The following is a 14,165-nucleotide window of genomic DNA, read 5'->3' on the forward strand; positions in this document are numbered from 1 at the left end:
TGAATGGCCACTTTACGAATACAGTTTCCCCTTGGAAAAAAAAACCTTGGGAAAACGAACCTAACCTCTTCAATAGAATGTGTCCGTAACGAATCACGAAACAAGGCGCAACTTGGCCCATTTAGTTGTTGGTTTTGGGCCAGGCTCTGTGCCCTGTCCCCCTTGAAGTTCATCTTTAACACTGCTGGATCACAGATTACCCCTGACAACTACTGTCTTATGAATAACGTTCTGTGGAAGGAATGACATAATGTCATAATGTTGTTTCATCTTGTGGCTAATGGCAAATGTCCCCAGTTCTATCTTTAGCCTTCTAGATGTCCACACCATATACTGTACGTTCTTAATCAAATATTGCACCGTTATCATTGCATGTCTGAATACATTTCAAATTTTAGATGCAAAGGTTGATGTACTGACTGAATGTATTTTTTGGTAATGATGAACATATAATGATATGCCTATGTACCAGACCTATTCTTTAATATCACTGAAATGAAATGATTCACGTGATTATACACGAGAGGGACACCAGTAGAATCAGAAACAGACTAATAACTGCCAGTGCCAAAGCTTTCGCCTTCACTTTGAATATCTCATCATGAACCATGACATACATGGACGTGTCTGATGAGTGAGGAAGGTCCAACAGTCTCACACTTAAAAGACTTTGACTTTATTCAGCGAACATTTCCTGATGACACCTTTTAGATTTTGTATTTTTACGTGACTGGCCAGCATATTCAGTAAGCTGCCTTATACGTTGCGCATCCACTTCAAGGATCCGTCAGTGTTTATATATCTGCATGCTTCTCAAGTGAGCCACTTTGATGAGGGATCATTTCCATTAATCTTTCGTCTTCATTTTCCAGCTAGTCATGATGAAGCTGATCATTAAAAAAAAGTATATTGTCCTATTGTCTTACTGGTGTGTATTCTTCTTAATATAGTTATGAGTCCTATTGTCTTACTGGTGTGTATTCTTAATATAGTTGTGAATCCTATTGTCTTACTGGTGCGTCTGGCTTTGTTCTTTTGTTTCACAGCAGCCCACGGAGTACTTTGACATGGGCATATTCCTGGCCTTCTTTGTAGTCGTTTCCTTGGTCTGCCTTATCCTGCTCATCAAGATCAAACTGAAACAAAGAAGAAGCCAGGTACGCACGCACGCACTACTGACTGGTTCACACACACAAACACTGACTGACTGACTGACTGACTGACTGACTGACTGACTCCTTCCCTCCTGTTTCTCACACACACACAAGATATGTTTATTGATGGAGATGTTAGCTGCTGGTTATGGCTAGTTGTTGGTTAGCTTTTGGTTATGGTTAGCTGTTGGTCATGGTTGGCTGTTGGTTATGCTTTGCTTTTAGTTACCCTTTGGATTTGGTTTGCTTTCGGTTAGCAGTCAGTTATGGCAGGGTAGCCATTGGTTAGCTGTTAGTTAGCCATTGACTTTGGTTAGCTTCTGGTAAGCTGTGTGTGGTTAGCTGTGTTTGGTTAGCTTTTGGTTGTGGTTAGCTGTTTGCGGTTAGCTGTTTGTGGTTAGCTGTTGGTTATGGTTATTTGTGTGTGGTTAACTGTGTGTGGATAGATGTTTGTGGTTAGGTGTTGGTTATAGTTAGGTTTGTGTGGTTAGCTGTTCGTGGTTAGCTGTTGGTTAAGGTAAGGTGTGTGTGGTAAGCTGTTTGTTATGGTTAGGTGACGGTAATGTGGCTTGACGAAGCAGGAGAACCAGAAGCTGGAGCCCTCAGGACAGGTGTTCTGCTGTGTGTGTGTGTGTGTGTGTGTGTGTGTGTGTGTGTGTGTGTGTGTGTGTGTGTGTGTGTGTGTGTGTGTGTGTGTGTGTGTGTGTGTGTGTGTGTGTGTGTGTGTGTGTGCGCGCGCGCGCGCGGTGCTTGCCCCAACTTGTGCATACAAGTGCGTAATTTCGTAAAAAAGAAAGAGCCACACATACCTTTGGGTTTTGCTGCATAAATGTATTCTTTTTAACGATTACAAATTACGGAATCCCACTGGATCACATGCAACCATAACATCACGTTGAGTACAAGGTAGGGTGTGTGTTTGTCTAATGACCCAGTTCCACCTCTCCCCGGTGAAGAACTTTCAGACCAATAAAAGTCCCCCTCCTCTTCTCTCCTCTCCTCGTCACCCTCTCCTCTTCTTTCCTCTCCTCTCCTCTCCTGACCTCGTCTCTCCTCCAGAGCTCTCTGAACCGGATGGCCATCCAGGCTCTGGAGAAGATGGAGACGCGCAAGTTCAAGGCCAAGGTCAAAGGTCAGCGGGAGAGCAGCTGTGGGGCATCTGATTGGCTGAGCAGCAGCTCCACCTCAGACTGTGCCATCTGCCTGGAGAAGTACATTGACGGGGAGGTGAGGCCGATCTCAAAACCTCTATTTATACAAAGGCAAACTTTAATTCTGTGAGCCTCCGACTGGTTGAAGGGACACACGCACCGACAACGCCCGTAGCAGGCCGCTAACGTGACTTATGGTTGCTAGGGAACTGCTTGTGCAACCGAGAGAATAGGTGGTAGCGTTGTGAGGCAGGGTCATCATACCCTTGAGGAGGAGCTACAGTGGTCCTTGTTGTGATACACAGCGACATACATGTCGCCTGTGTGTTGTTAATATTGATGAAGAGAACCAGTACCAGCATGATGTTCTGCACACATTGATGGGTTTGTGAGGGACGTCCCTCTGGGCCTGGCATGTGCGTGGGATCCGCCCGTAGAGTGTGATTGGATCAGGAATCACGAGCTATACCAGAGCTCTCCGTGTCGACGCACAAACAACTGGTCGTGTTGTTCCAGCTTTGACCTGTCTCCAATAAATACTTGGTGTCCAGAAACATAGTGGCGTTTATTTAGTCTTTGGTGGACAATGGAGGTGGAAGTCCCCTGATGTGCTTGGGGAGACTGTACTTCTTCTAGGACATTCCTTCCGATGTATTTGAGATGGAGTCCCCCGGCACACCACCTTTCGCTGTACCTGGGGGGGCTAACCCGAATCGTGTGAAAAGCTGCAGTGAATATTGTTTTTGTCAAGGGATTAGCAGCCCTATGCTGCAGTGGAGAAGTACCAAGGTCGGGTTATTGTGGTGCTTTGCTGCCACCTGGTGGCCATTGGTGGTGATACTGTATGTCAATACAACAGACAACCAATCAGGTTACAATTTGATGACGTTTCTTAGAACCTTTAGTCCCTTATTTATGTTCTGTAAGCCGTTTGGCAAATGGTTTCTCGTCTTCTATTCATAGATGTACAACAACATTCTGCTAAGTCCTCCCACGGCCCTCCGTTCTTATTTTACATAAACCTCTGCATTTTCTTCTGCCAATTTAATCCTATCGAGCGTGACAGGTCGATGCTGTGCTGCAGGGGAATGATCAGCCTGGTTCCTATCTGTATAGGCTGCATTTATTCAATCATGTTATGTTTTGTTTGTCTCTCTCAGGAGCTGCGAGTCATCCCGTGTGCTCATCGCTTCCATAAGAAGTGTGTGGACCCCTGGCTGCTGCAGCACCACACCTGCCCCCACTGCAGGCACAACATCCTCGGTGGGTTCGCAGCTCCTTTCTGAAGCCCTCTTAAGAATTTTACAACTTGAACATGTGTGTGTATCGTCAATGTGTATCGTCAATGTGTGAGAATTTACGTACAGTATTCTCTAGATTCTGCAGTATTATTATAGTATTGTAGTTTTATCAACACGCACGCACGTAAAATAAAGTGTGCGTAAACACACACACAATAAAGTGCATAGCACACTCACACACACACACACACACACACACACACACACACACACACACACACACACACACACACACACACACACACACACACACATACACACACACTAATAAACTTTAGTGGCTCAGCAACACCTGTTCATTGTCCGTCCTCTCACAGAACAAAAGAAGGGGACCCCCGGGTCGGTGTGCATGGAGCCGGCCAGCTCAGTCCACAGCCGCCAGCAGAGGGTAGTGCTGCCCGTCCACTACCCAGGCAGGGTGCACCGCGCTGGGCAGGTGACGGCATACCCCACCCGCACCAGCATGGACCCCCACGGCAACCCCATCACTGTGCTGACGGTGGACCAGCATCCGGACCCCCAGGGTCTCTACCCGGCTCAGTCCACCTCTGCAGCCTTCCTCCGCGGCTACCATCCCACACTACACCTGGACCACTCGCTCAACCCCCACCACTGTGGGCTGGAGCACCGCGGACCCCCCGCCTACCCTGCTGCGCAGCCCCCCCACCACACGGCCTTCAAGAGACCCAAGTTCCACAGCGGACGCAGCTTCTCGCGGGCCACCTGCTTCTCGCAGTACGAGACCATGTACCAGCACTACTACTTCCAGGGCCTTACGTTCCCCCAGCCGCCCGACGGGGCCCAGGGACCAGCCATGGCGGGGCTGCTGAACGGCGGGGCGGGCCCCCACAAGGGCCACCACGGCAGGGCCTTTCAGCAGGGCCTGCTGTATCCAACAGTGATGCACATGGGGCCGGCCTCCAGCTCACGGATGGCCGACACGGGGAGCGTGTCGGGCCTGGGCTGTTACCACGGCCACCGCTCGGTGTGCAGCGGCTATCTGGCGGACTGCCCCGGCAGCGACAGCAGCAGCAGCAGCTCGGGCCAGTGCCACTGCTCCTCCAGCGACTCCATGCTGGACTGCACCGAGGTCAGCAACCAGGGCGTGTACGGCAGCTGTTCCACCTTCCGCAGCTCGCTGAGCAGCGACTACGACCCCTACGTCTACCGCAGCAAGAGCCCCTGCAGGACCTCGGCGGGGGCGGAGACGGGCGCAGTGCCAGCTGACGACTCGCTCAGCCCCGCCCCCTCGGGACACGAGTGCCCGCCGTGCCAGCCCGCCGGGGCGCCAAGGGGCTGCAGCCTGGAGGCCAACCAAAGCAGTCGTTCATCTCTGGAGACCCGGGAGAGCGGGGGGGCTTCGTCAGCAGGGGTCCCGCCTTGCGCAGCGGACCGGGGGAGCCGGGCTCTGGAGGAGTCGGGGGACCCTGGGCCTCCGGGGCCCGGGACCTGTGGCTGCTGCTTGGAGGGACCCCCTCCAAATGCCGAGCGCAAGGTGCAGGACCGAGGGGGGCCGATGGGCCGGGGCTGTCGCTTAGGGGCGGAGTTTCAGAGCGCCGCCTTGAAGAAGTGTTTTGCCCCTGAGCACATGTGCCCGCCATCGGAGCAGGGGGGGTACGATGGGGGGCCCTGCTGCTTCTACAAGGAGAGGAAGGTGCACCGCGTGGCGCGCTATGCCGAGGACTACGCCGTCAACGTGCTGTACGCGCACACAGACTCAGATGCTTGCTCTGGGCAGGGACGCTGTGAACTCAGCCAGAGAATACCCATAATTCCCGAGGACACAGACTATGAGTTGGGTGCAGCGACAGAGACCCAGGGAAGCCTCTTGCCGGCCAATGGGACGACGGAGGCAGAGGCCCAATCAGGGAGGCCGCAGGCGGACAGGAGGGCGGGGTACTTGTCCTCGGGACAGTTCATAGGTCAGGTGTACCCACAGGAGGAGGAGAGGAGGGCCCTGGTCCAACCCCATGGCCCAACAAGCAACAAGGAATCGGGAAGCAATACATTTTCAAGTGAACGGGGACTGTAAGGACTTAGCATTTATACTGCCACGTCGATGTTACAATGCAAGCCAACCGGTCAATCAGGCGATCAAATTAAAGCCCTTAGTTGCCTTGCAGTCGCCTTTTTTGCAAAACTCTGAATGTTAGCATCTTTGATAGTGTAATATTTCTACTGAAAATGATGGTTGGCAGATACACAGTTTATTCAATTCAGTACTAGGGCTACAAAACGTCTCGAGACATGGACCAGCTGGTACTAAAAGCTTTGTTGGGGCCTCGTAACACAAACTGGAGCAGCTTGGACACAATGCCCCTCTCCAAGGGTTCTGCCGTCACATAATGGTAACCAGGGTTCTGCCATCCCATAATGGTAACTAGGGTTCTGCCATTCCATAATGATTACAACGTTTCTGCCATCCCATAATGGTAACAAGGGTTCTGCCATCCCATATTGGCGTTGTAAGTAACTGGTCCCCTACTTTCATTTGTATGCTTGTCACTTGAAATCAAGCTTCCTTTTTTTGTGCAACTGGTTTGATTTAGATCTTTCACTTCATGTAACTTCATCATCATGTGTTTACGTGAAAATTGAAAAGGCTATAATGCTTCATCAACCACAAACTCGAGTAGAAACCGCTGTATGGATGAGCTTCACCAGAACTCAAAGAAATGAGCTGTGTTCGTAATCGTTCCCTATTCACTCACTCACTATTCGCTATATAGTGTTTATGATATAGTGAACTATATAGGGAACGAACAAACGAGAATTCGGACACTACGCTAAACATGAAAAAAAAACACGACCACATTGCATTGTGGTATACGGGAGTAACATATAGGGAACATCATATGTTCACTAAATTTTATTGTTCACTATATAGTGAATGAAATTAACCACTGAGAATTTGAACACCACTACAAAATGGCGAGCACCCTATATAGTGCACTATATCCGTGATAGTGAAAGATTTCGAACACAGCTAAGGTCTCTTTATAAGATCTAGGTAAAGCCTGCCATGTTTGATACATTTTGAAAAGACCGGTTTTCTCTCTTGAGAAAAGTATAAAGCGATCGATAGGAATTGGAAACTAAGCATAGAAATGGTCATGCATAAACGCTGCTTGTCTCAGTACTGTGTGACACGTTGTACCTTCAGGTTACTGCGGTCCATTTCTATCCAGCTGTGGCCTACTCGTGGACGTGCCAGTATAACTCATAAGCCTTATGCTATCATAGCTTTCTTTAAAACCCATGTGGACAGTTTCCATCGGTAAGAAGACCCCTGTAGTCGACAGAGGGCCGGGCGGTCGGACAGACGGCTGCGCGGTCGGACAGACGGCTGCGCGGTCGGACAGACGGTCGGACAGACAGGGGGCCGGGCGGTCGTACAGGGGGCCGGGCGGTCGGACAGGGGGAGGCGTGATTGGATAGAAAGCCGTCTGAGGAAAGCAGTTTCTAAAGGGCTATTGTATTTCTTTGAAATGTGGAGTTTAGCCCTTACATTTATTTTATTTTTTACTGTCACTTATCAAAATGTCCTCCACAAGGTATGCTCTTGTTTATGTGCGGCTCTTAAGGTTCTTGTGTGTTTCAAAAGGCCAAAGGAAAGTATCAGGAAGACTCATGGTTCATAAGGGTTACTTTTTGTAATGTGATTTATTTTGTTTTATTATTTTGCATTGCAGTTACACATACCACAGTGTCTCCCTATCATACAGTACTACACAAGCTGTCGATATCAACACTCTACTTTATACAGACCTATTTGTTTGTCCTGCAGACTGTTTTGATACTGTTTCTATGAAATGTACTCATTCTCTTGACAGAGGAAAAACCTCCTAAAATAACCCTATTTATATGATAACCCAGTGCTGTAATCAAGATAGAATCTAATCTTGCCTTTTGCATAGAGGTTTCTGTACCTACTGCAGATATAACATTTTTGGGTAATTAAGTCACTATTTAATTTTTTTGGGTTATCGTTTCTAGCACTTAAGAATATTAAAATGTGTACAAAATAATATTTTTTATTTTTTTTAAGTAAGAATATAATTATTTTCCGTCATTATCATTACAAATGTTATAAAAGTCTAGAAATCCATCTGTATATTTCTGTTCCTGTATAGCAACACGTTTCATAAATGGAAATATGTTCTCCGAATATTTATTTACTAATATATTTATCTTTAAGCCATGCCTTATGTTCCGAGTGTATGAACATTTTGGAGATATTGGTTGATTTTTATTTTGAGGAAAATCACTAACATGAGACTTTGTATATACATGGTAATTGCACACAAGACAATTAAATCTCTATGACCAAAAAACTGATTTTAAAACTTTAGTATGATACAGTTTTGTAATTAAAGTGTACAAAGATCTGTAAAATATACAGTTTTATTCAAGTAAAACTCAAGTTGTGGTGTGTTTTCTTCAACAGCATGCACTGATCATTCAGTTCTAGTTTGGAACAAGAACTCGTTCGGCCATCTTGCTTTTTGACCAAACATTCTAGAATACCAAGCAACCATTTATTATTATATTTAAAGTATTATGATGGAGAAAATAACCAAGAGGTCAGCTTACAAGGTGAGTGACAGCACATGAAACACTTTAACTGAAAAGTTAGTCTCTAGACCGCCCTATTTCCATGGATAGAGCAGAGAATGTACAGTTAATTCCCCAGACGGGATGGCCTGAAAGTTTTAATGTGAACACTGAACTACTTAGATTTTATTCAATACATTTCCAAACATCAGAAAATAAAACTTTCTATGATTAGAACCTCATATTTGGGCTAGGTTTCCGGGTTTGGTATTTGGTTTTAGGGTTTGGTTATAGTGTTAGGGTTTCCTATCTTGGTTATGGTTTATCTCGTATTCTTAATATCGGTTTTAGGGGTGGGGATATCTAGTAGGGTCAAGTTTTAGGTTTTATAATGTTCTAGGGTTCAGCACTATGATTTTTGAAGTGTCCATTTCCAGGGTTTGTTTTTTGTTTGGTTAAATAGAGGGTTTTCACCGACGTCACGTCTTGGGCAGTAACCCGGATGCGCGGCCATGTTGGAGGCACTCGATGTAGACACTGCGCTGTAATGCATGTAAACTCTGCGCTGGATAAACGAAAACGCTGCGATGGATAAAGGTCATAAACCCAAGAAAAGCTCGTCAAAAGGCGTTATAGATGCAAAGGCATACAGAGAAGGACTCGGACCGGGCGAAAAAGCACGATATTTGAGGAAGTTAGATTTGATTGGTGGTGCAGATCCCTACGAGTTGGCTCCCTCGTCTTGGATCAATGACGACCCGGAGAGTCTTCCGTCTGTTTGTTATCCTGACATCGTCAACTACCTGGTTTTCTCGCCAAGCCCATACACAGCGGAAGACCTTAAAGCGTACAAAAGTTTGGAGGCCTATAACCAGATGGTGTGTGGATGGGTGAGGGAGATTCAATACCAAGTCATCGATGACAGATGTGTTGCGAAGGCCAAAGTAAGTAATGCAATAATGTCTTTAATCAACCTAACCATAACTGTATGATATCATTGCAATACCCAAGGTGTAGCCAGGTGATTCTCAACCGTTTTTCATTTCAAGGATCCCCAGTTTGATATGCAGTCCACAGACCACAGTCTAGATTGCTATGTACACTGTACACTATCAACTTTATTTATAGTGCATTTATCACTATCAGAGTTTATAACCTCTGGGGGCCTGTGTGGCCACATTGTGAACAAGTGATGCAGATAAGCCTAACTGTTATTCATTTTTTTAAAGTGAAACGGTGAGAAACTATTTTGTTATTCTTACTTATTTGGTTGTCATGTCTTTTATTCAGGTTCTCCATTCTCAATCAATCCGAGAAACACCCCTGGAACCCTGGATAATCGCTGAGAAGTCTGGTCGGATACTTGGAGCCCACTGCACGTGTATGGCTGGCCTCGGAGAGACGTGCACACATGTTGCTGCATTATTGTTTCTCATAGAAGAAACAGTGAAGTTGAGGGACTCAAAGACAGTGACGCAAGAGAAGGCGTATTGGCTGTTACCTACTGCACTGTCTAAGGTGGAATACAGGGAATGCCGGAAGATTGACTTCACTGTAACCAAGAGGTCTCAAGTAAAAGAGCTGGCAGGATGAAATGTGCTGCTCTTGGACAGCCACTTGAGGACCCAAGTGATACTTCCACTTCTTCTACTGTTACAGTTGGGAAACCGCAACAGCCAACCAGTGATGAACTGTCATCATTATTCAGTGCTCTTAGCGCGACTGGATCAAAGTCTGCTATTTTGTCCCTGATTGAGCCTTACTCTGACAGTTTTGTTCCAAAATCAATTGGAGAAAATTTACCTCTTGTGTTGACGGAATTGCGAAAAGACGAAGCAGTTCACATGAACTATAGTGAGCTATTGTCCACATGCAAAGATGTTGAAATTTCTGTTTCAGAGGAGCAAGCAAAGGCAGTTGAGGCCGCTACAAGGGATCAAGCTTCCTCTAAACTGTGGTTTAGATTTCGCGCTGGTCGAATCACAGCATCTAAAATGAAAACTGCATGTTGCACTGATCCAAAACAGCCAGCTCAGAGCTTAATCAAAAGTGTATGCTATCCTGAGTCATACAGATTCACATCAAAAGCCACTACCTGGGGATGTAATCATGAGAAATTTGCACGTGATATGTTTATAGATGTACATAAGTCCACCTCAAGCTGGTGTGTAGTGAGCGTTCTGGCACCGATTGGCTGCCGTGCATCACCCAAGTGGGTGCTACATATTGGTGGTGGTTAGTGAGGTCCCCCCTTCACTTTAGGCGTCTTTGAGTGTTATTAATTATTATTATTCTTCATGTTTAACCTCTGTTTTCCTTTTATTCCTAGTCTGTTTTACATAGTTTTGAATGATGACTATATGCTCTGTAAGGTGTCCTTGGGTGTCTTGAAAGGCGCCTCTAAATTAAATGTATTATTATTATTATAAGGAATCTCATGAAAATGTTAAAGTACACGACACAGGTTTTTTCATAAATCCAAGTGTGCCATTCTTGGGTGCTTCTCCCGATGGCCTTGTTTCTTGTGATTGTTGTGGTGTCAGTGTAATTGAAGTGAAATGTCCATTCTGTGTGAAAAGTGACATGTTGGACAGTGTATCCTATTAGGAGAAGGACAGTGAAGGGAAACTGACACTTAACCGAAACCACCAGTATTTCTACCAGGTGCAAACTCAACTTGGGGTGTGCAAACTGGAATCTGCCTATTTAGTTGTTTGGACAGAAAAGGATTTGCATGTTGAGTGCATTTTATTTGATGAAGAGTTTTGGGACACAATATGCCAGAAAAGCAAGAATATTTTTGACACAGCCATTATGCCAGAGTTAGTTGGCAAGTTTTACACAAGGCTTTCATCTACCATGGCCAATGTGTCCTCGCAACCTGGAGTATCTACCTCGGCTGAAACACATGGCTCTGATTGTGCTGCAAGTGCCAGTGGCCAAGAAGAAACCTGGTGTTTCTGTGGGCAGGTTGAGTTTGGAAAGATGATTTTGTGTGACAATGCAAAATGTCATATTAAGTGGTTTCACTACTCGTGCATTAATGTCAAGGTTGCACCAAAGGGAAAATGGTATTGCCCAAAGTGCCAAAAGCTACCTAAGTTTGAGCCAAAAAAGGGAAAGAAACCTTTGAAGTAAAAAAACCAAGCTGTATTTTTTAGTGGACTGTTGTGAAGTTACGCACTTCAGGCACTTTGTTTTAATGTTGGTTAAAACAATATTTAATTTATTTAGAAACGTGTACCTTTTTTGAAACTGTTCTTTAAATATTTTTAGCATTTGATTTCAAGTTGGTGAGATTTTGCAATGCTATACTGACAAAAAAAGTTGTAAAACTCAAATTACATACAAAATTATGTTCGCACTATAGTATACTGTATATACTATAATTTATAGTACTGTATAGTTTATAAGCTATCTGTTCTGATAACTGTGTGGTTTTCCTTTAATAAATCTGTGTTCTGATGATAGTGTTATGTGTTCTCTTCCACAACAATACATTAACAAAAACTGTAAATTAACAACCATTTATAAATAATTTTAGGCTATATAGTCTTTTTATTGACAAAGTGCATATAAAAATATTCTTCAGTCAAAATCAACAATGGATGGGCAAAGGTTCACCAGAGCACAACAGACAAGTCCAATCTTATCAATGGTACAATAACCATCACTATCTTTGCACATCAAGAAATCAATTGGTAATATCCCCCCCAAGATGGTATATTTCTGGCGCACGCTACCAATTACACGCTCAACATGAATCCTGACATGGGCAATTTTTCTTGTGATTTCTAAGTCAACAGAAGCCAACTGTGACTTTCCACGAGTGAAGGCTGGAATTTTTACATGAGCCATTATACAACCCAAAGTGGCTTGAATATTAAAGCCACGGTCAGCAAGGACAAGATCACCAGGAACTATGTTGTCCAAAAAGCCACAGTTTTCAGTTAGGTATTTGTCACTGACTCTTCCTCCCCATGCATTTGAAATGTAAGACACTGTGCCCTGTGGTGTAATACCAATCAAGAATTTAACTGTGTTATGGTGCTTGTAGGAAGACCATGTTTCTGCTCTGGCTATAAGGTTAGACGGACGTTCTATAAAAACCTCAAAACAGTCAATAATAACAGCACATTTTTTCCCAAAATGTTTCCTGAATTGCATTGGCATAGTTTTTTGTAAATGCTCTCTTTCTGGCCATATGATAAGTGGTTTCATACGAATAAACATGACATCAATGACATCAGTGACTATCCTAGAAGCAGTGGCTATTGATATGTTAAATGCATATGACAGGAAGGTCATGGAAACATTAAGCCTAAGGCGCATCAGTGTCAGCATCAACTGCTTAAACTTATCAAGTGACTTCTTCACAGGGAGGTGGGGACTAAGGAATGTGAAGAGTACCAACAGTATCTGGTATGTAGGTAGGCCAGTGAAAAATAAAACCTTTTCATCATTATCAACAAATGCACTTTGGTCATAGGTAGTGGACAAATGTGCAACATCAGAGCACAACTGGATGTTTTCAGTTCTAAGATTTTGAAGTTCGCTGGTCATAGCCTCAATTAAATCACCAGTCAATTCACTTTGAGTCTCTGTGCTGCACAAATTGCTGCTGATATAACCACTTGTAGTAGGGTCATCAGTCTCAGAATCATCAGTCTCTGCAGCAACTCCAGCACCAGCAGCAGCATCAGCAGCAGCTTCTCTCAGTCTCTGCTGGGTTCTATTCCCACGACGGCTGTAGCGTGATGATGTCCCAGCTTTTTCAGGAGACCTTTGCTGACCTGTCATTCCGACAGATGGCACCCAATCTGGGTCATCCTTTTGATAAAGGTCAGACCTTTTACCTGGAATACAATGAGAAACACAGCACATTGTAGCTCTACATTTTAAGAAATGTGTTGCTACTGTAGCAGGCTATTAAATATGATCCTAATCAGATATTAAGTCAATAATGCAACATAAAAACATGTCACTTAACTGACAAGAAATGGGCCGAACAAATTCGGACGTTGTCCAGATTTTTGCCACGTAGATCCTGGTTCAGCTTCGCTAACCACAAGCGCCTCCTTTCCTCTGACAACTTTTGGCATTGTTCTCCTTGATTAGTTATAACTTTTGGCAGTCTGTAATACTCCAAATGTTTTTCGCGGTCTGACCGATTGGTACAGCAAAACACGGCAATAATTTACCATTTTCCACGAAGATATTCGGGATCTACTGCGGCGTGCGCTTTATTTACCTTGGCGTGCGCTTTATTTACCTTGCCGAGTACCTCCAACATGGCGACTGCCGGATTGATGACGCGCTGATGACGCGCCGTGAAAACCCTCTATAGAATTCGCAAATACTCCTTGAAAACACGAAAGGCAGCCAGATCAACTTGTGACCCTACTTTCCATGTAGTTATGACCATGCATTGGTCGCGTATCCCAAAAATAAGACGCCTTTACATCAAGTTAATCCAAACCTAATGTTGTGTTGCCCTCCACTGCTTGAAACTAGCCAAAAACCCTGTTATGCGCTCATTCGATCATTTCGGTCGCCTGATGTGGTGTTGTCGCGTCCTCCTTCTTTATATCCTCTCTGTAAGCAAAGCAGCGACTTCGGAAATCAATGTGACACAAGGCGATATCTCTTTGAGACACAACGTTTATTCACATGAAAACATACATTACGAGATTCGAACTCGTACCATTGTGGGGAAAAATATAACAATCCGCAATTCCATTCCATTGTGCCGTTGACCCACTGGGAAATTCGCCGCCGTAGTATACTAGAATTCGCAAATACTTCTTGAAAACACGAAAGGCAGCCAGATCAACTTGTGACCCTACTTTCCATGTAGTTATGACCATGCATTGGTCGCGTTTCTAAAAAATAAGACGCCTTTACACGCAGTTAATCCTGCAATGTTCTTCTTGGAAAGAGGGGTCGAATCCAAAGGAATAGTTTTAAAGAGACTTTATTTGTATAAAGTATTTTCGGTATGGTAA

General features: G+C 44.8%; 1 protein-coding gene across 2 annotated transcripts in view; it reads left to right on the forward strand.

The window, feature by feature from the left end:
• Positions 1-8,024, forward strand: part of znrf3 (zinc and ring finger 3) — a 90,329-nt gene extending 82,305 nt beyond the window's left edge. Inside the window, exons 5-8 of one of the 2 annotated variants that reach the window (XM_030358526.1) lie at positions 1,050-1,157; positions 2,214-2,381; positions 3,466-3,568; positions 3,924-8,024. In XM_030358526.1, coding sequence (XP_030214386.1) covers positions 1,050-1,157; positions 2,214-2,381; positions 3,466-3,568; positions 3,924-5,638 — 2,094 coding nt within the window. In that variant the 3' untranslated portion in view covers positions 5,639-8,024. Of the gene's footprint in view, positions 1-1,046; positions 1,158-2,213; positions 2,382-3,465; positions 3,569-3,923 lie in introns of both variants that reach the window. The other variant, XM_030358525.1, reaches the window with a different exon arrangement.
• Positions 8,025-14,165: the final 6,141 nt, after the last annotated feature.

The sequence above is a fragment of the Gadus morhua genome, chromosome 6 (assembly GCF_902167405.1).
Source record: "Gadus morhua chromosome 6, gadMor3.0, whole genome shotgun sequence".
Lineage (NCBI taxonomy): Eukaryota > Metazoa > Chordata > Actinopteri > Gadiformes > Gadidae > Gadus > Gadus morhua.